General features: G+C 41.6%; 1 protein-coding gene across 2 annotated transcripts in view; it reads left to right on the forward strand.

Moving 5' to 3' along the window:
* GTF3C1 (general transcription factor IIIC subunit 1) overlaps positions 1-23,139 on the forward strand; it is a 40,141-nt gene that overhangs the window by 15,193 nt on the left and 1,809 nt on the right. For both annotated transcript variants that reach the window (XM_065732388.1, XM_065732389.1), the window contains exons 13-34: positions 247-350; positions 1,562-1,746; positions 1,974-2,234; positions 3,155-3,300; positions 3,737-3,834; positions 4,775-4,871; positions 5,599-5,776; positions 6,490-6,619; positions 7,533-7,668; positions 8,855-8,936; positions 9,500-9,685; positions 11,032-11,189; positions 11,318-11,460; positions 12,619-12,700; positions 13,944-14,056; positions 14,444-14,506; positions 16,117-16,210; positions 16,991-17,163; positions 17,319-17,603; positions 19,148-19,401; positions 20,670-20,956; positions 21,446-22,094. In XM_065732388.1, coding sequence (XP_065588460.1) covers positions 247-350; positions 1,562-1,746; positions 1,974-2,234; positions 3,155-3,300; positions 3,737-3,834; positions 4,775-4,871; positions 5,599-5,776; positions 6,490-6,619; positions 7,533-7,668; positions 8,855-8,936; positions 9,500-9,685; positions 11,032-11,189; positions 11,318-11,460; positions 12,619-12,700; positions 13,944-14,056; positions 14,444-14,506; positions 16,117-16,210; positions 16,991-17,163; positions 17,319-17,603; positions 19,148-19,401; positions 20,670-20,956; positions 21,446-22,094 — 3,904 coding nt within the window. The remainder of the gene's footprint in view (positions 1-246; positions 351-1,561; positions 1,747-1,973; positions 2,235-3,154; positions 3,301-3,736; positions 3,835-4,774; positions 4,872-5,598; positions 5,777-6,489; positions 6,620-7,532; positions 7,669-8,854; positions 8,937-9,499; positions 9,686-11,031; positions 11,190-11,317; positions 11,461-12,618; positions 12,701-13,943; positions 14,057-14,443; positions 14,507-16,116; positions 16,211-16,990; positions 17,164-17,318; positions 17,604-19,147; positions 19,402-20,669; positions 20,957-21,445; positions 22,095-23,139) is intronic.

The following is a 23,139-nucleotide window of genomic DNA, read 5'->3' on the forward strand; positions in this document are numbered from 1 at the left end:
TTGGTTACTGTACTGCAGTTAATCATGATAAGGGAACAGTCTCAAGGTCAGTGTCTCTGCCTCTCTCTTCTGAGAGGTTCTGTTGCTTGTCTCTCCCTACGCTGTCAGGCTACAGCACAGTTCTATTTAATCTCATTTTGATAGCAAAGAGTATATGAGAAACTGTAAGTCACCTTCAGAATTGAAATATAGAAGAGCTAATATCTTCATAAACATCTTTTACTGGTTTTCTTCTGCTTTGAACAGGTTGAGTTTGTTGTTCATCCTTCAGTGAGTCCCAGTGATCCACTTGTAAAAAGTGCCATTGAGCAGGTGCGTTTCCGGATCTCCAATTCAAGCACAGCAAGCAGGCAAGTTCCATTGATGGTTTGTATGGTTTCTGGGGAAACTGGCTTAATATGGCTAGTGTTTCTAAAAACAGGAAGAGGAAATAAATACAAATCAAGCAGAACTATCAGCCTTCTCTTTAACAGTAGAAGAAATCAGAGCGCAAACATGAAGCAAGGTGCCCAAAGACAGGAAAGAAGAGGCACTGAACATAAACCCCTTGTCTTAGCTTCAAGTTCTTGGCTTCCCCATTCTCCTTTTGTTTCACATTTCAGAGAGACTTGTCCTGCATGGTATCATGCACTCAGAGTTTTGCCCTTCACAGAGAATGAAGCTTTCCTACAGGCAGCAGTAAGATTCTTAATATTACACCTTGAGGTTAGCAGTGGATTTGGGGCCTAAGTTAGGCCTGTAATCTTGGTGAGTATTTAGAGAGCATAAGATTCATGACACAAAGCAAACAGGAAAAAAATAACAGGAATATGACTGTTGCAGTGCTATAACGTGATGAAAAGCACAGCAATAATGGTAGAGTGGCAAAGCCCCAGGCTGCAACAAGTAAGAACTAAGCCCCAGTACAGCAGCTGCAGACACAGAAACAAAAGAAGAAATACTGCTTGCCTTTAGAAGGCCTCAGGTATGTAGGAATCCCCAGTATAAAGCCCTCAATTCCACTGCCAACCCTGAAATGAGGGCTGAGAAAGGGTGGATCCTGGCTCCAGCCCTTCTGGTCACTCAGGTTCATTGCATGCACCTGAGCTCCCCTGGGCTGGCCCTGCCTTCCCACCAGGTGCTCCATCACTGCTTCAGGCCACGACGTAGCATTTCCACTACAACTGTGTAGCTGCATAAGGAGTCTGATCCTCTAGGATGATATTCCAGTCTGTTATTTAGGAACTGTTGATGCGTTCTCAAATGAAAATCACCTGTACCTTACGTCTGAAAAGATTAATATAAATAAATTTTATATCAAGATAGAATAGTGTTGTTCAAGTTAAATTACACCACCCAGCTTATCTTTTCAGATAAGCCCATAAAAGGACCTCTTTTTCTATCACAGTAATCTTACTGAGTATTGTGTAGTGGGAGCAAGTGTTCAATACAGTCTTCCTTTTGCAAAGAAACTTGCATTTCTCTTAATTACCAGCTGCAGTGATGCCACCTCTTTTCAACTGAAGCAGAAAATCATATCTGATCTTATGTTTTAACCAAGCACTGTACAATTTTGAAACAGGGTTAAAGTTCCCCAGACACCATCATCCCAGGACTGTGGTGAGGAAGAAAACCTGGAGCAGGAGGCATTTCCTGAGTCAGGAGATACACAAGAAAGCTCATGTAAAGATGAAAATAACAGTCGAGCAGAGAAAACTGATGAAAAAATGGGCATAACACAACTGAAAAACTATCACCCTGTTACAGGTACTTTTTTTTTTTGTTTGCTCCCATCTTTCACTTTTTATTATTAATGATCCAATTCAGACATTGGGCTCTCCTAAGATAGAAGTGGTTGGGTGTTTTTCTTCTTTTATAGAGATGCCTTCTGTTTCCCACCTTGCCTTCCAGTTTTCATCACATCAGTTTTGCAGGGATAGCTATTTCTCCTGTTTTAATTCGCTTTTTAATTCTCTTTGGTACTTTCCTCTCAGTTCCAGGACTCGGGCGTTCTCTTGGCTTTCTTCCCAAAATGCCCCGTTTAAGAATAGTCCACATGTTCCTCTGGTACTTAATCTATGGACACCCTTTAAATGGAACAGACCAAAAAAGAAGTGATGCTAAGAAAAAAGGCAGCAAACAAAGGCTGAGTGTAAGTGAAGCTCAGACAGATGGAACTGTACAAATCACAGAAACTGTGACAAATCCTGAAGCTGCTGCACAGGACTCAGAAGTAGAACTGTCTAATCAAACAGGTAAGAAGTGGCCTTCCTTGACTTTACTACAGGCTTTGTCAAGGTTCAGTGTAGTAATTCCATAACCATTTGGCAATATGATTTCAATGAAAACACATTAAGGTAGGAACAGAATTGCTTAGGGAAAGTACTGAGAGATTATTAATGACTTTTTTTCTCAAGTTGAAAATGATATCATATAGGAGCTTTACTTTATTTCTTAATGACTTAGATAACAAAATAAAATAGGCTTAAATTATGGATGATAACAGCTGGAAGGTTTCTAATCCAAACTTGCAGGCTTTGAATTCCAAATTATCTTAAGTAAATTTGGAGAAATGGTTTAGATTAAATCCTATTAGGTCTACATTGAGGCCATAGTTGCATAATTAGTGCTTAAACTAATGTACAAAATGTTGCCACCTTCTGTTTCTTGTACAAAAAGAAATTGTCTTATGTAGACAGGCTACGTGTCTTCCAAAATGAAGACAGGTATTGGAGATGGTTGATAAACTGTTCTCCATCCTACTGAGTGTAGAAAAAGAATTGGGTTGGATAACTAGGTTTTGAATATGCTCAAAGGATAGTTAAGTGCTGGAACAGATTATCTTGGTGAAAAATGAGGTCTTATGGGGGTAATGCTTCAGAACCTGAGAATTCATTGTATTAACATCTTTCAGGCATCCTGTAAAGTGTCTGTATAAGCAGAGAAAAAAGAGCAGACTTAATAGGGTTAAATATGATTTTTAGGAGTCCTTACCAACACTGAAAAATATAAAAATCCACTTCAAAAAAGGATTGCAAATCCATGAGATAGGTAATGTTCAGGTAACCAAACAATGAACTACCAGAATTTTTCTACTTGAACACTCACAATAAGATTACTGATGTGAGAATTGTGTTCATACTATCTGAATCTAAGCCAGCTGTCTCGTTCCTAGTGTACGTGGATGACACGTCATGGATGCGCTATGTCCCTCCTCTGCCAGTTCACAGAGAGTTTGGTTTTGGATGGGCTCTTGTTAGCGACATTCTTCTCTGCTTGCCTCTCTCACTCTTTATTCAGATAGTGCAAGTGAGCTACAAGGTACAGTGCTTCATTTTTTTTGTTATTTCAGAATTGGTTTAAATTAAAGTCTGATAAGTGAGCTGTACCTAAGAGCAGTAACAAGGATCATCTTAGGCTATTTTAACACAACTATCCATTAGAAAGTAGAAATCTTAATTCCTGATAGTTTCTTTTCCAAAAAAGCTAGTTGTTTGAATAGCCATGTGAGAAGTGTGATTCTGTGATTCTATGAAATATGTGTAGTTGTATAATACTGCACATTCTGAAACTTGTATTTTGTGAAGAGCTTTCTGTAGTCCAACTGATTAGAATGGATAATGTTAAACCATTTTACAAAAGCAGTAACCTTTGCTTAAAAATATTTGAATAGACAGCTCTGATATCAAAGCTTGATACATTGTCTTGAACAAGACAGTTGTATTTGATATTTTGATTAACTAATGAATAATTCTAGGTGGATGGTCTGGAAGATTTTTTAAATGATCCAGTAAAAAAGCACACGCTGATCAGATTTCTCCCAAGGTCAATCCGTCAGCAGCTTCTCTACAAAAGGTAAGAGGAGGAGTCAAAGAAAATTGGCTCTAGAGAGGATACTAGGGGTTGGCTGTTTTCTTGGGTATTTCCTGTTTGTGTCAAAGAGAACTTTGTTACTCAAGACAAGGATCATCAATCTTCTAAGGGTAGTGTGCCAAACTATTTTTCTCTCCCAAATAGAAGGTAATAAGAAACTAATAAATGGCATTCATGCATGCTGTCAGGCAGTGTTTGAGAACTGGGAGGCACTGTCCTTCATAACTCATCAGCAGGATGTTATTTCTGTTCAAAACACACTCCTCACTGCTGTGAAATTCAAAATTTAATAGAGTCTAAATGATGCTGTCCTTCATAAATCTTTTAAAAGGTGCCACATTACTCAGCTCATGCCTCTCATACATAGCACTCAGTTTCTGCTTATGTTCTTTCACTGGCATGTCTGCCATTGTTTGCCATTCCTCATCTAGGTGGTTTAGAAATAGAGGTTGGATTGCAGATGTAAAGGGGAAGCAGCATGAAAGGAAACTGATTTGAGTACGTGGAATTAATAGCACTGTTAGTTTCTATGCATATTTGCTAATACAGACTCTGAATCATTAAGGCTGGAAACATCCGTTTCCCAAGGAAATTGTGGCCAAAGGCATGGATTTGGATGGTTGGAGGCTTGTACATTTCCTGAATCTGCAAGCATGTCATCTATGAGTGACTAGTGCTGGACATTATCAATTGTCAAGACTTGTCTCCAGCTGAGACCTGTAACAGCTAACCTTTCTACTTTCCAAGTTTCCTGTGAACTGACAATTCAGAGAAAGTACAATTTCAGAAACTCAAAAACCTGGAATTCCAGAAAAGCAGCTGGTTTCCTGAAACTTCAGGTTGCTGTATGAAAACTGAATGTTTTCTGGTATTGTTTCTGTTTTCATGAATGCTAATGGTAATGCTTCTAACATTGCTGCAGGAGGTACATCTTTTCAGTGGTAGAGAACCTTCAAAAATTGTGTTATATGGGACTGATACAGTTTGGCCCAACAGAGAAGTTTCAAGAGAAAGATCAGGTAATCTGCAAATCTAACCATTATTCTTCATGATATCGGCTCTGCGAAACATATGAAAGATTGGGGGGATTGCAAATGCCCACTGACATTTCAGACATATATGCAAACCTTCAGTTTCATGTGACCTACTGTGAGTTGCTTTTTCTCTGCAAATCTTTCTTTGGAATTTTGCCTTTGGAAAGATACTGTTCAGATGCTTAATGCTGAAAGTTGCATAAAATAGAACTTGGGAGTTTGCAGATGGGCAGCACTTCATTAGAAATGAGTGTGCCACATTCTTGTTCATTACGGTGTTGGGTGTCTAACTGACAGAATAAAGTCACATAATAAAATAAAAACATTCATAAGCATTTTTTTTGTAAATATATATAAAGAGCACATGCGAAGGAGGAGGCAGTCCTATGTACGTTTTATAATAGGCCCAAATGAGAGGTTGTAGGAAGTAGTCACTCTCTGTGGAAACTTGGAATAGTCTCATGCACAGGAGGGAAAAGGAATCATTCTAAATCTATAGGAGAAATCCCTGGATTGCTGGTAAAGGGAGTTTGGAAATGCAGTGAAACGTGGTGGATGTTGGTGTCTTTAAACAGCATTGGAGTATTGGCTCGAAACAGCAAAGACTGAGAAAATTCTGATCACTCCTAAACTATATTAAATTTCGTGTTCTGTAAGTTATGTGATTACCTTCATCTCTTTCTGTCAGCCTGAAGCACACTGTATTTGACAGGTGTTTGTGTATATGAAGAGAAACACTGTGATAGTTGACACCACCATCTGTGATCCCCACTATAACTTGGCTCAAAGCAGCCGCCCGTTTGAGAGGCGCACGTACGTCCTGAGCACCATGCAGGACGTGGAGAACTTCTGGTTTGACCTGCAGTGTGTCTGCCTTAACACACCACTGGGTATGGTAGAACCGTACGTCTTATCACCTTTACTGTTTACTCTGTTCATACCACAATTCCTCTGTTTTTCCTTAATGCAAACTGTGTTTTGCAGTTTCCAGTGTTTTTTCTCTTGGCTGCTCCCCTGCTGCACCAAAAAAAAAAAAAAGCCCTAGAGCTTGGACTTTTGTCCTTTTAATTATGAAACTTTACACTTAAAATTCTGAGAGCAGCATTAGAGGAAAAATTATTGCTGTTACATTACAAGTATCAAATTTGATAACAGCCCCATTAGATTTCAGTCCAGCTATGAAGAAACCTCGTTGAAAATAGTTAGTAGTCATAATCCCCCACAAGTTTAAACAGAGCTTTCTCTTGCTTGTTAACAGGTTGCTAAACCTTTAGCAAACAGCACGAGTTAGCTGAGAAGTGAAGGGAGTTTTGCACCTCCCTTTTTCAGAGTTGATTTTCACGTTTTTCAGTAGGATATACAGCTGCAGCAGATGTACCTTGAACATAATGGAGGGAAGAGGTTCTGTTCCTGATGACACCAGTTTAGTCTTTGCACTCAGAGTTAGCTGAGTCTCTGCAGGAAGGTGTACTTAGAAGCAGAACAAATATGAGTGCTGTTAGGTCCATCACTCAGAGCAGTGCTTTACCATGGCAGAGTGGATTAAAGATGGATTGAAGTCTTAACTCCTCATCCTGATAGTCAAACCCATTTGTGTGTCTAGGAGTCATCCGCTGCCCACGTTCAAAGAGAAGTAACCCTCAGGAGGAGGAGGCTGTGCTCGCCATGGAGCAGCAGTCAGCAGTGGATAAGCACAACCTGGAACGGAAGTGTGCAATGTTGGAATATACCACGTACGTCTGCTTCATGCTTCTTACAGTGCATGAATAGAGCAACAAGACCTGCTCTGGTTTTGGGACTGCTAATAGCAAACGCAGTTACTGTGAGCATTTGGGGACGTTTTTGTTTGTTTGGGGTTTTTCTTTGTTGTTTTTGTGTGGATTTCTTTCACAACTCAGAGCCCCTGTGATTAAATGGAGGAGTAGCTGTGTGTCATTTTTAACAAGGAACTCGTCCATCAAGTGGGTTTTTGTTACCAGCCTACTTTTCAGCTTTTGCATTACTATACGGTAACAATCTCCTGCAGTGAGATCTCTTGGTTTTGACTGGAAATGACTGCAACACTAGATCTTGGATTCAAGTAATGGTGTAATGTTTTCAGAAAAGTATTGTTTTAACTTCAAACTTGACTGAAACCATATTTTCATTGTAGCCTTTTGTGCCCTGAGAAAGTTTCTCATCTGAAGAGATATTTTCAGTAGTTCTGTGGTAAGAATGATAATGATTACAATGTCTAACACAACCACTGCAACTTAGTTAACAATAACAAAAGCGATTTAGGTATAACTTTTAAACTGGAAGCTCACTCATTAAATACCAGGCACAAGTTCTTAACAAAAGCCTTGCTGTTACTCTCCTGGAAGACAATTAAAGGAGGAAGTTTCTTGATCTCTTTCCTATCCTGAGGGAGGGCAAGAGGAGAGCTCTGCACATTGCACACACGTGACTTAAGGAATACTTTCTCAGCTGCTTTTACTGTTGTGGAGTCTCTGGAAACATTCAAGACCCACCTGGATGCCTACCTGTGCAACCTGGACTAGGGAGCTGCTTTGGCAGGGGGCTGGACTAGTTGATCTCTAGAGGTCCCTTCCAACCCCTACAGTTCTGTGAAATGATCAGTATATGTTTTACTACTCTTTCTCTTAGAGGCAGCCGAGAAGTGGTTGATGATGGAAGTATCCCTGGGGATGGGCTAGGAGCTGCAGGACTGGATTCCAGCTTTTATGGGCATTTAAAACGAAATTGGATCTGGACAAGCTACATCATCAATAAGACTAGAAAGGTGAATAATTATATACTTCAATGTCTGTTCGAGATTTTTGTTAAGAACTGAGACACCGATTGCAAAATGTTGTTTTGTGGGCCACAAGCACACATTATCAGTTCATGTTGTGTTTTCATCCACCAGCACTCACAAGTCCCCCACAGGATTGTTCTCAGTCCATAATAAAATAGTACTGGAAAGCTCAGCACAGGCAAATTAAAACAGCCATCCCAACTCTGTCCTTTCTCTGGTGGTTGCCAATAAAAGAATGGTTGGGAAGGTCATAAAAGAAAGGGAGATCTATAGTGTGATCTCCCTAAATTAATCTTCTGACTAGACAGTGCTGGCCTACTGTGAGTGTGGCTGTTCTCATCGTGTAAAATGGAATCACATGGTGTATTCAGGCTGTGGCCATCCTTGTACTTTTATAGCTACACTGTATTGCTCTCCTTTGCTAAGGATTCCTAATGTTTTATTTGCTTTTTGTCCATTACCAAGCATTGAACAGATACTCTCACAGCACTGTCTGTAATTTACCATACCCTAAACAGCGGTTGAATTAGAGCCTATCACTGTATGTATAAGATAGAAGTGGCTTGTTTCTACCCTCAGGCAGGATAAATTCACTATGAATTTCATTTACTGTCCTCACCTAGTTTTGTAGCATTAATAGGACCTCCTGGGAGTCTTTAGTTTTGCTCTACTGTAGCAAACTTCTATCACTGTTGAAATCCACACAAGATAAATTTTTCTAAGAATGAAAAAACTCACGATATGTAACAGTAAGTTGGGGTTCAGATTTAAGACAGATAGAAAATAGCATAGGAGGCATTTACTCACATCTGTATTTGTGTTTTGGTTTTGTGCTTTTAGAAATTCCCTTGGAATGTAATATATTTCCACACAGCCTGCTAGCAAAGGAAGAAGCAAGCATTTCTTTTCCTACAATGATTTCTTTTAAACTTGAAGCGATTTGCTGAAATTCAACTCTTTGTAATCAAGCGTTCATTTTAGAATGATTTAAGAAAGACTCTAAAGCTGATCAGACGTGGTAGTAAGACAAATGAATTCTTCATTGTAGCCATGGATCTCCGTGGTTTATACTGAAAACTTATTATTTACACTGCTCAAAGGACTTATTTATTGTGATAACACTGCTGCACTCCTTTTGCATATCACCTTTTTAAAAGATGTCTTGTTCTAGGAAAATACAGTTTCTGAGAACAGTCTGACAGTGAGACTCCAAACGTTCCTGACAAAACACCCTCTTCCACTCAGCACTGGAGGTAAGGTGGTGATACTGGTGGGGCTGTAACTGGACTGTAGCTGGTACTGACTTTGTCACACCCCTGTATCAATTACATGAGTTGTTTTAATCTCTTTACAATAACCTAGGATGCTCCTGGGGCATTATAATCGATAAGGAAATAATTTCTGCTCAGGAGAAATATTTTTATCCTTTGTAATTTCTGATGTGCAGTTTGCAGATCGCCCAGAGGGACTAAAAAAAATGTGCTGTTAAAATTGCATAGCCTTACATCTAAGTTAAGTCGGAGGAAATGCTTCAGGTTGAATATAAAAGCTCAGTTCAGTACCCTTGTGCTTTCACACTGTACTCCAGACTTAATTATTACTTGATAATTCCATATTTATCTGGGATTTTGTTCTGTGTAAGCTGCTGAGTAGCATGAAATACCATGCTGACTGAAAAGGGCAAGTAGGAGAGAGCTTCTGTCTTTAGCAAGTACTGTCTTTAGCAAGTAGCAGCTTTTGTGTATTTACATTCTCCAGTACTAAGGTATAAATAACTGCTATGAAAATCCATTATCTTAATCATACATCATCTTAGGTAATAAAGTTAACATTCTGGAAGAAGCAAAGGTAGTACCCGAGTCTGTTGCCCAGAAGGAGGAATGTATTGAACTAAGTCAAGAAGCCACCCAGGATCGAAACAAACGAGTGAGAGGTGGAAAGAACCAAAAGAGGAAGAGACTGAAGAAAGACACTGGAAAGACAGTGAAGAAGAAGAAGAAAGGTAAGTAACCAGCACATACCATGAAAAGGAAGCATTCCTTTCAATGCCTCTGCCTAACGTGGTTTCCTTCAGTAAAGCTGATGTGACAGTGCAGGAAATGGAAGCTGTCTGGGCAGCCCTTTAGTTTGCCACTTCTGTTAAAGAGGTTCAGTTGTGCAGCAGCTTGTTGTAACTGTTCCCTGTGTGAATCCTGACTGTACTACTGTTAATTTTAAAGAAATACTAATTGTGCCTCAGACAGATGAACATACTGCAATTCAACAGTACCCTCAGACAGCTGGCTTAGAGCATCATACCATTAATCATCTTTAGGTGATCAGATTGCTACCTATAGTGTTTGTTTTCTCATTTCTGGGCAAAGTATTCATGCACTTACTTCCTCAACTGCTACTCTGTAGTTCTTACTTGTTTTGTGTTTTCATTCCTACAAGTTCAACTTTGGAATCGTTCCTAGCCCTATAATCCTCATCGTCCTCTTAGGAATTCACATCCAGACAGATAAACTTTATTTAATCCACTGCATGTCTGTGCATATCTAGACTGTTCCTTTTTGTGTCTGAGGTTGTATCTAACAATAAGCTTCCCTGATACAATCGGTCTGTGACTACTGAATGACAGAACCAAGGCTGACAAAGCAGCATAAAAGGAAAGAAACAAAACAAAGACTGCAGTTAGAATTTCTTCCTATCAGACATTATCTTACTTTAATCTTAATGAGGTTGAGATTAAAAAAAAAATTAGCAACAGTAGAGAAAGGTCTGTTATCATCTGAGTTGGCTGGGAAGCTGTTGGTGAGAACTAAAAGCCTAGCTGTTGCTTTTCCATTCTCACCCTCATCATGGTGAGTGCCCTTTCCTTCTGTAACTTGAACATTTGTGCTGTATTGTGCTTATAGCGACAGGAACCATTGTTCCTGACCTTCAGTATATAAAGCACAGTCGTAATGTTTCAGGTTACTCCTCAAGTATCTTTTGAAGGCAAGTTATTCTGTGTCCTACTCTCAAACATCACCTAGTCCTAAGAAAAATTCAGTGTAAATTAAAATGAGATCTGGGGAAAGAAGACAGTCATTGTTCTGCTGAAAGCAGCTGCTTGTTGTACAAGCTGCACATTATGGCCACTCACCACGCACACACAGTCAGGTTCTGTGCAATTCTTTAACTCCTTTTTTCCATAATTTAAGCTGATTTTCAAAGCAGTCAGGGTGTATTTAGCCCAGTAATTCTCTAGCTTTGGCTTTTGCTCTTGGAGTTGCGCATAAGCCCTTATGTTGCCTATGACAAAAGTTTGAATTCATTGGAATATGTAGTGGTGCTGAGCTAATTATCTTTATCTGGATTTGTCAGAAGAAAAATCTGTAGAGAAAAGCAAGAGGCTGCGCTACCACGATGAGACTGACCAGAGTGCCCTGCAGAGAATGACACGTCTGCGTGTCACCTGGACAGTGCAAGAGGACGTCCTGCTCATGCTGTGCCGGATCGCCAGCCACGTGCTAAATGCAAAGGTGTTCACCAGGGTCTGCTTAACGTGTCCCAAGCACGTTTCTGTGGTGCTTGGAGATCTTCTGGTTCTAACCATCACTTGTGTACACAAAAGCTGAAGTTTAACTCGGACTGTTTTTGCTTTTCATAGGTTAAAGGGCCCTTTGTTCCGTGGCAAGTCGTCCGGGATATCATGCATGCCAGTTTTGAGGAGTCCCTTGATAAAACTTCCCATTCTGTTGGACGAAGAGCTCGTTACATCGTCAGGAATCCCCAGACCTACCTGAACTACAAGTAAGGAGGTTTCTGTGCTCTACATATAACCTAAATTCTCCTGAAATTAAGGGCTGCATTCCTCCCACGTTATGTCTTGTTTCACAGGAATATAAATGCCTAGTTTTCTGCATGCAGACTGCTCAGATCCATCTTCTCATTGAGAAAGGTTTATCAAAGCCTTAAAAAGTAGCACAAGGAATATCACATGGCTATATAAATCTATACTGCACTTGCATCTTCAGAGTTCAGCACAATCTCTGTCTTAGCTGGTGTTCTGTCTACTTACTCTTCCTGTCTAATAACTTACAAAAACATGCAGTAAAATTGAACAATTAGAAGTGAAAGGCACAATTGGATAGAAATGGATTATTTAAAAAGATTGGCTGAATAGACTTATGTGTGTGGCTGGAAAAGAGAACTGAGGGAAGATACTGAAAAAAATAAATAGCATGAGTGTTATTAAGGAGGAACAATTACTTAACCACATCAGAACTGTGTACATTGCACAAAGGTCATGGCCAGCAGTCTCCAAGCAGTGGTGGTTCTTAATGCAACACAGCTGAGGTTAGAACCTCTTGACACAGGCATCAAGGTATTACTCTGCACAGCCTCCTCTTTCATCTTTTCAGTCTGCGTCCTCTTGTAACAGACACCAACAGGACACTGATTGAAATGAAGATTTGGCTTGATCCATTAAGATCAAGTACCTTTGTACTTAAGGTAGAAATTCTGCAAAGCCATGAAAGGAAATCCCAGATTAAGTGTGTCTTGATAGATCCTTAGAAATGTTTATAATTGCTTTTTGTTTTTTCAAGCTAGGAAAAAAGTGCTAACACATCAAACAGCAACTAGTTCTACTACCTGCTGATCTTCAGCTAGACAGATGTGTGCAGAACAAGCTGAGTCTGATTTGGGTTATTTGACTGTCAGGTAGTTCTTGCTAGAGGCATAGGGGTATGGAGGACCAGTGACAAGTGGCTCTCTCACACTTATGTGTAAGTAATGAAGTAGCAAAATGATGAGCAGTTGGCTTGATTGCACTGATGCTGATGGGATCTTGACAAGTTAGGCAGAATATTTCCATTCATTCTGTTTTTCAACTGAAGTTATTTTCTCTGAGCAGCATCAAATTGAGAAAGCTTCAGCCAGTGACACCTTCAATTTTATCTTCTGCAGAGTTTGCCTTGCTGAGGTTTACCAAGATAAAGCCCTCATTGATGAATTCATGAATAGAGAAAATAACTATGAGGAACCACAGGTAGGAGGGAAATAACCTGAAAGGTCACAGAGTGCTGATGTAGCTTGTGTTCCTGTGTACTTGCAGTACTTCAATTACTGTGATTTGCTTTCTTATCTCTCTCCCTTGTACTCTTTACTATGCTTTAAAATAGCATCACTGTAGAAGTGCAGCATCACTGCTGCTTTTGCAGTGAGATGGACACGGGCAGCCTTCCAAAAGCACATAAACAGGGCAACAAAAATCCCTTTTTTTTTCCAGTTTCTTCCTAAATACCCATGACTGAGCATCCATGTGCACAGATTATTTTTTTAATCCTCTCTGCCTCCTTATTACCTCAGCAAGAGAATACTTCTGCTAGTAACTTAATATTTTTAATACAATTGCATGTTGAAATATTGTCTCTGCACATGTGCAATGCAGGATTGTAGGTACATTTTATGAGATTTGATTGGTCAAAAGTCTGGGGCTTCTTATGGCTTAATTCAACCACAGCTTCAAATTGAAAAGCTGTTACATTCCCAGTTCCTTTTGGAATTTCAAAACCTATCCAGAACTGTGACAATGTCACAGCAAAATCTTCTTTGTTTTTATCCAGAAATGGCAACTCACCTTATTGTGAGGTCCCAGTGAGTTCTCTCATTGTTAGATTCATGTTTGTTTCAATAAATAGATGCTCACTGGTGAGACTTTACTGACATATCCACATGTCCCTACGGTGCCTTGCAGCCTTACTACTCCATTTCTCAATGCTAATTATTGTAAAGCCTTGCATCATTAGTGATTAGCAGTTGAAGTTTTTACTCTCTGACCACTATAAACTGTGTGAAAATGCAGCAGGAATCCCAAGGAGACTGAGTGAGGTGGCAGTTATTGCTCCAGTGATTTGTCATGCTTAATTTTAAGGTACTGAGCATGTATGGAGTGCAGGCAGTATTGTCCTTGGTGTTGTTCATGTCTCTTTGGAAGCAAGGTACAGTAGATACAATTTCCAAAGGTCTAATAAGAAAGCTTATGCTCTTATTTTTTAAATACCCTGCTGGTGGATCACTTATAGCTGCGTGCCTGATACAAACAAAACTTGCAACTGCTGAGAACAGCAGCAAATACAGCTTTCACTGCACTTTTTTGAGGCACTGTTGGACTGTTTCTCTGATCTGATAATTCAGTACTTGTTGTTTCTACTCCATTTTTCCATGAGCACTTCATACTTTCCCCACGCTAAGAAATGGGCATCAGTAACATTCTTCTCTTGCATTTAAAGGTTTGTGCAGCAGAGTTCAAGCAGTTTGTGGAAAGGCTGAAAGCAAAATTCAGTTCAACTCTGAGGAACCCCAAACTGGAGATTCCTGATACTTTGCAGGAACTCTTTGCCAGGTATTTTAGGGATGGTGGCTTTGACTCTGTGCATGGGCAGGCACTGTGGGCAGTTCAGAGCAGATCTGTGCACGATTTATACTCTCTCATGCTCTCATACAGTACAGAAGTACTGTATATTGTAACTGGAAGTCCAGAATTTCAGTAAAACACGCCAAGTTTGTATGCATTGTTTTGCACTGTCTCCTGGACATGTTTTTTCTCTGACACTTAGAGCTGCAGGAGCAGCATTGTTTCAGTACTTCCCTTACTGGCAGTTGCAGTGATCAACCTCTGCATTTCACAGAGAATATAAAACAAAGATATTGATCTGTGTTATACAGAGATAAGGCACATTGCTCCACGTTACTTGTGTTAAAGTGTTTTCTTTTCCCTTCCCCTGATTAGATTTAGAGTTTTGGCAATTGGAGAAGACACAACCCAAACCACAAAAGAGGACAGTCTCAGTAGGTAAGGAACAGTAACACCATTTTTTCCATTACTGCTCCGAGGTCATGTCAGCCCTCAGATCTGTGAAACACTGCAGTGCTATAACGTGACGGAAAGCACAGCAATAACGGTAGAGTGGCAAAGCCCCAGGCTGCAACAAGTGAGAAGCCCCAGTACAGCAGCTGTAGACATAGAAACAAAAGAAGAAATACTGCTTACCTTTAGAAGGCCTTAGGTATGCAGGAATCCCCAGAAAGAAACCTTTACCTCCCGTGCCAACCCTTAAATGAGGGCTGGGAAGGGGTGGATCCTGGCTCCAGCCCTTCTGGTCACTCAGGTACGTTTTGCATGCACCTGAGCTCCCCTGGCCTGGCCCTGCCTTCCCACCACATGCTCCTTCACTGCTTCAGGCCATGTCTTAGCATTTCTACTACAAAGACATAGGTACAGTCCTCTAGTTCAGTTTCCCTTTAATCTATCTGGGGTTGGTTTGCTTTTTCCAGTGCTAAACTTTTGAGTCAAAAAGTACACTTGAAAGCTGTAGGGATCTCTGGATCAAGGATTTGATGAATTAATTCACAGCAGGAATGACCTCCTCAGAATTTTCCCATTAGGAAAATAAGGTTTTCAGCATTTATGTGATTTTTATCTCCAATTTTTAAAATCTTCCTTGCCACTCCAAAGAAACGTATTTCACTTCCTGTCCTCACCAGAACTTAGGAACGCAGTACGAACACTGCAGAGAGCTTCAGGAATTATCTGCAATGCTCAGAACTCTCTCTGTGAAGAGGTGCAGAAGAGATGTCTGCAAACTGCAGAACATGAGGGAAGCACTTTTCAGTAGAGATAAATATTTCTGTTTTCTCTCTCAAAGCCAAATGGAGATTGTCTGTTAAAAAACAGCATCTGATCCTGAATTAGAGGTATTCGGCGTGGAGGAAGGAAGAATAAGGGTGGAACATTTAAATATTTAGACCTGCCCACAACAATTGGAATTTTATATCCAAAAGACTCTCTGTACCTGAGCAGTCTGGTTGTCTGACCTCTCAGGTGATGTTTGCTACTTGGGTTGGCAAGAAAGAGTTTTATCAGTCAGAGAATTGCATAATTTCTTGGAAGCTTAATACATGACATAAGTGCTGGTATCTGTAATAAGAGCTTTCCCATTTGAATATTCTCAACTAAAACTAGACAATCTATAATTCTGGTGGGTTGTTACCATTTTTGACAGCAGATTTCTATACCTTAAGAGATGTTATCAAAGATAACTTTGTTTGCTGTCAGATTATCTGCATTGATGCAGAAATTCATGGTGGAGGGTCAAGGAAAATATAACAGGCTCCTTTACATTCATGGTTCTCAGTTGAAGGGATCTCAGACCTTTAAGACATCTATTCCAAAGAAGCAAGTGATTGAATCACAGAATTGTAGGGGTTGGAAGGGATCTCCAGAGATCATCAAGTCCAACCCCCCTGCCAGAGCAGCTCCCTGGAGCAGGCTGCACAGGCAGGCATCCAGGAGGGTGTTGAGTTTACCTCTTTCTGTGCTAATCTCATAGTCATGTGCTTCACACACAAAAATCATCATGATATTCATGATGCCTTGATCTTTTTCTTGCTTTTTTCTTTCAGTGTCTATGATATTCACTTCCTGGTGCTACAGAATCTTATACAAAGCACTTTGGCACTCTCAGATAACCAGATGAAATCTTGCCAGTCATTTCAGGTACAAAATCCAGACCAGTCTTTACTGGTCATACAATCCTAAGGAGCTTCTCCTTACCTTGACATATACCTTTTTCAAATAGGAGGCAAGAAACCCAGAAACTTAGATTTGTATCCTTTTTGTGAGGATTATCCTCTTCTGCTTTTAAGAAATAGTATAGTCTGTGCAGCTTTTCAGTATGTTGCTTTCTGTCAGAGGATAAGATTGCAAGATGTGAGGTTGGAAATGGTATGAAATGAACTCCATATGCATTCAGTGCCCACCTGAGCAGCTGGAGGAGGTAGCACAAAGACAGTCCCAGTGTCCAGCTGACAGCTGTTGGTCAGCCCCTCTGTCAGCACCGAGGACCACCAGAATGTGCCATCTATCTCTGAAGCACTTCAAAAAATAAAGTTGGAAGTTCAGAAGGAGTTTGGTATCTTATCAGCAGACAAGAGGGGAGCCTGAGAAGTCAAGTTCATGGAAGCATGTGAGCCTGGTAAAATGGTGGGAAGAATCTATCCAGACATGGTGCCAATGAGTAATTTTCCTCTCTCCAGTGGGAGACTGATCCCATTTTGAATTGCAGGTGTTTGTGAGCATTTAGTTATTTTAATTGGCATCAGCTGCAGAAAGCCTGGGAGCCAATAGAAGTAATAAATAATGAGTTAAAGAATTTGTATGTTTCATTTACCTTCTGGCTCGTAGCTCCATGTTCATTTAGTTGAAATAAACCTCAAGTAAGGGGACCCGACAGTGGATTCAGAGCTAACACTGCCTTTTACGTTGGTGTTTTCACAGACGTTTCGTTTGTACCGCGAGTACCGTGACGACATTCTTGTGAAGGCTTTCCTGGAGTGCCAGAAGAGAAGCTTGGTCAATCGTCGTCGTGTGAACCACACCCTGGGCCCAAAGAAAAGCCGGGCTCTGCCTTTCGTAGCCATGTCCTATCAGCTGTCCCAGAGTTACTACAGGTGGGGGTCAGAAAGGTCACTTTGCGTGAGCAAATAGTAGAACTGGCATGGGAGTGTGTAGAGCAGAGAACCTGACCGACACCACTGAAGCTGAAGAGCTGACACATTGGTGCTCTGGTTTTTATTGGTTTGGTTGTGTGTTTTTCCCCCCCCAGAGTTTTTACCTGGCGGTTTCCCAGCACAATTTGTACAGAGTCCTTTCAGTTCCTCGAGAAGCTCAAGGAAATAGAAAAATCAGACCAGCCAGATAACTTCTCGTTTAAAGATCAAGAAAGCAAAGCATCAGAAGGCATGATTGCATTTCCCATGGATGGACCTGGTGGTCACTGCGTGGCAATGCTTTCCCTGTTCTCCCTGGGACTTGTGTCTGTGAACGTGAGAATCCCAGAGCAGATAGTTGTGGTGGACAGCACTATGGTGGAAAACGAAGTGATCAAAAGGTAAATGCTGTTGTTTTTATGAGCAGTTAAGGTTTGGGGACAGCTTGAAAGAAATTTGATGAGCGTTAACACTTTTTGCATTGTGTCGTGGCATATTTTACTGTTGAGATTTCTATTTCTGAGGAACCTTTCTGAAGACTTCATGGTGCTGTAGTTGGTGCCCGCCATTACAGCCCTGGATGCCATCTGCTTTCACCTGTGTGACATTTAAATTGCCAGGCACTTCCCTGCCATCAGAGCAGCAGTGTGTGCTATTTTAGTTCTTTTGTCAACACCGGAGCTTCCCATTTCAAGGACTGGCAGAGCCTTAGCAGCCCCAAGGTTTTGCCTTTATCACTGAAACCTGGCTCCACCAGATTTGTTCTGTATGGTGTTCCTTCTTTGATTTACTTATTGATATATTTTTTAAAGCCTGCATTAATTGAATACCACTGAAAACAAACTTTCCTATAGGAGTTCTAGTCCTGTGAAAAGTTATCCTGACAACCAGGTTTTGTCAGAGTGCAACTAAAATCTTTGTGTTGAATCTGTTGCTTCCTTTAATACTGCCAGTATACACAGGAGATATTTGTTCCCTTTCTCTTCAGAGCAGCTTTTCACCTATTTGAAATGGTTATGGTAGTCCTCCTCCCATAAACCATGGTCTTTAAAATGAGCAGCCTCAGTTCCATTAGCAGGACTGTGGTTTTCTTATTCTCTTCTGCACTGAACTATGGCATCAAGAAACCAATGCCATGCTCTGGCTGCCAGCTCTGTCCCATTAGGTCGTGGTGTGCAGGTGATGTGCCTGCTCATGCATCCCAAGATGATCAGTGCTTATATTCTTGCCCCAGAATGTGTTTCAAGAGAAGATACTGCAGTTCTAATTCATCTCAGTAAAGGTTGGAAGGACCCTTTTGCTGTCTCTGGCACAACCTGCTGAAACCAGTGACAACCTCAGAGTTACATCAGGTTGTTCAGAGCCTTACCTGCTTCACCTGCATCCAGAGCAGCTCCTGTCCTGTCCTGGAAGGTGGTAGTGCTGATGTGACTAAATCCATTGGGAAATCTATCATGGCTGCTGTTATTACTATTCCTTATGTACTTTGAGGTTATCTACAGTTAATCTGGGGAGTTTTTAAGTACCTGAAGTGTTTTGTCTGCAGTGTTTTGTCTGCAGTGCTTTCTCCTTTTCTCCCTTAACAATAAATCCTGCCGTGTGTGACAGACACACCTCAGCTCTGTCCTGTGTGAGACCTTTGTGCTCTGACAGGGGTTCCCTCGTGGTGAGGCCTCTGCTGGAGCAGAGATTCAGCACTGTAAGTTATTCTGGGTCCCTCTGAAGATGTTTAAGAGAGCATTTCCTTTCCTGCACTGTGCTGTCTGTGGCTGCTTGCTCTCAGTGCTGTCAGTCAGCCCGCTGCGGGCACACTGCAGCTGCTGGGGACTAACTGCTGGGCTGCAGGACAGCACATTCTGCCTCTGCTCAGTGCAATGAGTCACTTTCTTATTTTGAGGGGGGAGAAAAAAAAAAGCACCAAACAAAATGCCTCTGTTTGCCATAGTTTGGGAAAAGACGGACTTGAGGAGGAGGAAGAGGAGGAGGATGACTTAGATGACAGCTCTGGAGGCAAACGGAGAATAGAAGTAAAAGCTCGTCAAGCATCTCATACCAATTACTTACTGATGAGAGGCTACTGTGCCCCTGGAATTGTCAGCACACGCAATCTGAGTCCCAGTGACAACATCGTGGTCAATTCCTGCCAGGTGAAGGTTAAGCTGCGCTGTACACCACTGCCAGGAAGACTCAGCTCTCCAGGTTGGTTTCTGTTTGGCCTGACGTGCACAGCTGTGTGTTGGAGCAGGACAGATGGTTCCTCAGCTCACGAGTTTTCTGATCTGAAGAATACCCCTTTTGTCCTCTGCTCCATTCTTCTTCCTCCAGGATGCTTTCCAGTCCCTACCATAACTTAAAATACTATCCCATGTTACACCCAGGCTTTCACCTGTGTGAAGAGAAAAAAAAAAAAAACCTTCCAGAGCTCCTTGAACAGAAATTCACATTCGTTTATCTCTCAGAAGTGCCTGAAGTAGTGGTGTTCAATCTCTGGCCTATTACCATAGTAATTAAACACTTTGATAATATTTAAAGCTTGAACGTTTGCAATGTATCAGCACTCTTCCTTCTTGAAGATCATCTTCCTTTGTGCTGTAATGCAAATACATCCAGGAAAGCCTTTAGTTGTTGAGCCTCTGTAATGGGATAGTGCTGTCCCTGCCCATTTCTCATCTCTCTGCTCCCATGCATGGCTCCCAGGTCTGCTGAGCTAACAGCTCATTACTGTTGTTCTCATTTTCCCTTGGCTGTCAGAGAAGTGCAGCTGTCATGTAAATGTCTGCCAGTGCATGATGTAAGGGCAGCCTGCAGATAAAAGGGCAGAGAGCAGATAAGAGCACTGCCAAAACTGACCTCTAATTACCCAGGACAGGAAAAAAAAAAAAACAATCTTAGGCTGTTTCAGCTTCTGAGTACTCTGTATAGGACTGAGTATGGGGTGAGTTTTGATGCAGTGCTGAACTCCTGTGCCCAGAGTCTCCTAAGGCACTGTGAATTTGTAGTCTGTCCCACGTTTGGCCAACAGCTTTGCCACAGATCAACTGCCTCAGATGTTTCAATGAATAGGGTCCTCCACAGCCTTTCCTTTCCCTAGGCCGTTCACACAACCTTCATCAAGAAAAAAAAGAGATGATTCCCTCATCAATTTAAAGCTCAGCTGGCTTGCTGTTAGGGAATACCAGCAAGTTACAGTGCCCTTCAGTGATACTTCACTCTGATAAGAGAGTGAGCCCCTATAAACCAGGAGCTCCTGCAGGCCTTGTCAGACACAGATACGTGAGGAGGAAGGAAGCTGCAGTAATGAACACGGAAAGCTGAGCTCTGTTTTTAATCAGAATGGTCCAGAGCAGCAGTGTGTGCTATTTATCTAACCTGTCTGTCTGTCTCCGAATATTTATCTTTCCATAGATGCACAGTAACAGTGCATCACCATTTAACCACTTGTTTTTTTTTTTTAATTTGATTTTCAGTTTCTTCTCCGCTTGATAACATGGCTGTGGGAATCTCCTCCCTCCCCCAAACTTTTACCAGACTGATAAAAATCCAAGAAGAAAATTACAACGTTGATCAGTTTGTTCACGAGTGTACAGAACGCTGTGGATATAACCCCAGGGACGTGGCTGCTGTTCTGGAGATCCGAAATGCCATAGAGGCCACTTCCCACTTTGGGGTTTGCAAAGCTGAGCTGGGCAAACAGTTCTGCAGCTATGAAGAGCTGGAACCCGCACGCACCAGGAACCTGCAGCAGTACATTCAGGTGGTTTAACACAGCAACTTGACACGTGTTAATGTCTGCATGTCTGGGGTTCCCCGTGGACACAGCAGTCTCGTAGGCTGTGTGAAGCAGATGTAAATTGAGCGAAGCTATTCCTGTCAGGCAAGAGTTAACACAGCAGTAGTCTGATAGCTGTCTTACCTCACAGCCAGGAAGGCCAAAAATTAAAGCAGAGATAGGGATGAACTTGTTCAGAAACCCAGAGGAACCAGCATCCACCTGTGCAGGGGAAGTGTGCTTTCCCAGTTTCATTTTAAATTAATTTAAGCTGAACAAAAATGTTTTGGGCTGTAACTTCAGAAAAGTTTAAGGGACACAACGGGGCAGGAAACCAAATATCCCACTAAGCTCCTCCTCTAAACTCTTCCTCTTTCTTTCTGCTAGTTAAGGATGGCAGTTCCGTGGTGCTTGGTTATACTGACATTCTTCCAGTGTAACTTCCTGTGATAATTCTTGTTTTGTTTTCCACAGGACCTGATTGAAATGCAGCAGGTTTTAGAAGTAGGAGGCAATAGTGTAAGACTGGTTGCAATTGTGTTTGCTAAGCCATGGCTATTGCATTCAGTGTGTCCTGTGAATAAACCAGATGATTGTGGTCAGCAGCGTGCAGACGCAGCCCTCTCAGAGGTACAACAGGACTGCCTGCTGTCAGCACCAAAGAAGGGAGAGGGGCGTTCAGGAGAGGAGGAACAGCTGGGAGAGGACACAAACTGTCCCAGTGATGGAGAACCCCCAAGGAAGAGATGCAGGACTCAAAGTGATGGCCTTCAGGATGCTGACCAACTCTGCCGGGGTCTGCAGAGCGGTTCGCAAAGTGCAAATGGAAGTAACTTGGATACAGATGTTACTGACCCTGCTACAATGAAGGAACCTTTAATCCCAGAAGGGGAAACAGGCTCTGTGGGAGGGCAGACAGAACATACAGCTGAAGCTTCAGACACTGTCAATGTGGACATGCCCAAGGATCAAGATAAGCCTTGTTCTGAGGACAACCAGCTTCAAGTAGGGAATGATGACCTCAGCACTGAGCACAGCAAGCACATCCCTAGCCCTGAACGCTCTGCCTCACAGCAGGATGATGATGTTTCCAATTTACAGGAGAACCCAGAGGTCTCTAAAGGTATGTAGGAATGCTCTACATCCAAGGAATAGCACCTAGCTCATCATCATCATCACCCGACAAGTTCTCTATTTGATAAGCACGTACTAGATCCCTCATGAAGCTGTGCCACTGAGAGAGGTTTTCATTTCTCACAGACAACACAGTATTACACTAATTGGTTTGGAAGGTATTGAAGTTCCAGATACATCAAAGATTCCTTCCCGTGCACATCCCTGGAATGTTTATGACTAGTCCAGAAATGTGCTTTCCTTAAAAACTCATTTCTGTGTCTTTTGATTTTCTCCAGAGACATATTTGGATACGAATTTTCTCATCTCTGGCCTCAGTCCAAAGGCTTGACTTCTTTAAATCAAAACACAGCGCTGCTTGTGCTTTAACTAGAATGCCCATGACTAAAAGCTGTAAAGTCATTAAACCATCCACCAGAATGCAGCACATGCCAGCGAGATTAATATCCTCTTTAGTGACCCAATCTGACTTCATTTTCCCATCCTTTTTGCTGCCAGTTTTCATTTTTAACCACTAACATTCATTGCCATGATTCACATGGGGTAGATTGCTGGGGATTTTCTTCTAGTTTCACACCTTGAATCACAAGGTGTGACGTTTGGCCACAGACTGCTTCATCTACAGTTGCAGACTGAGCCGTGTGGTCCTGGAGTTGGGTGCTGGGAAGAGCCTTCCTGCACAACACAGTCCCAGGGCTGTCTAAATGGCATAGACTTGAACAGTTTCACGTTAAGAACTCCTAAAGTACTCCTATGGATTCAACTTCTACCTGTTTGTAACATAGGAGGGATAAAACTGTAGCCATTACCAAGCACAGAGCTCTTTCCAGCCAGGTGGTTTTACATGTGCTTAAGCCAAAGCTGTTTGCCTCTGGGTGCAGCAGAGGAACCTACATTAACTAATCGTGTACTTACAACCCATCGTGGGTTTTAATCATGGACGTTGCAAGGGCAGCCTTCATTTTGAAACCAAACCCCACTGAAATCTCAAGTTTGCATTCTCAAGGCCTAAATGTGCAGTCACTCAGACATCC

This window comes from Cyrtonyx montezumae, unplaced genomic scaffold, assembly GCF_038088225.1.
Source record: "Cyrtonyx montezumae isolate F1298 unplaced genomic scaffold, pur_monq_1.0 scaffold_16, whole genome shotgun sequence".
NCBI classification, from domain to species: Eukaryota; Metazoa; Chordata; class Aves; order Galliformes; family Odontophoridae; genus Cyrtonyx; species Cyrtonyx montezumae.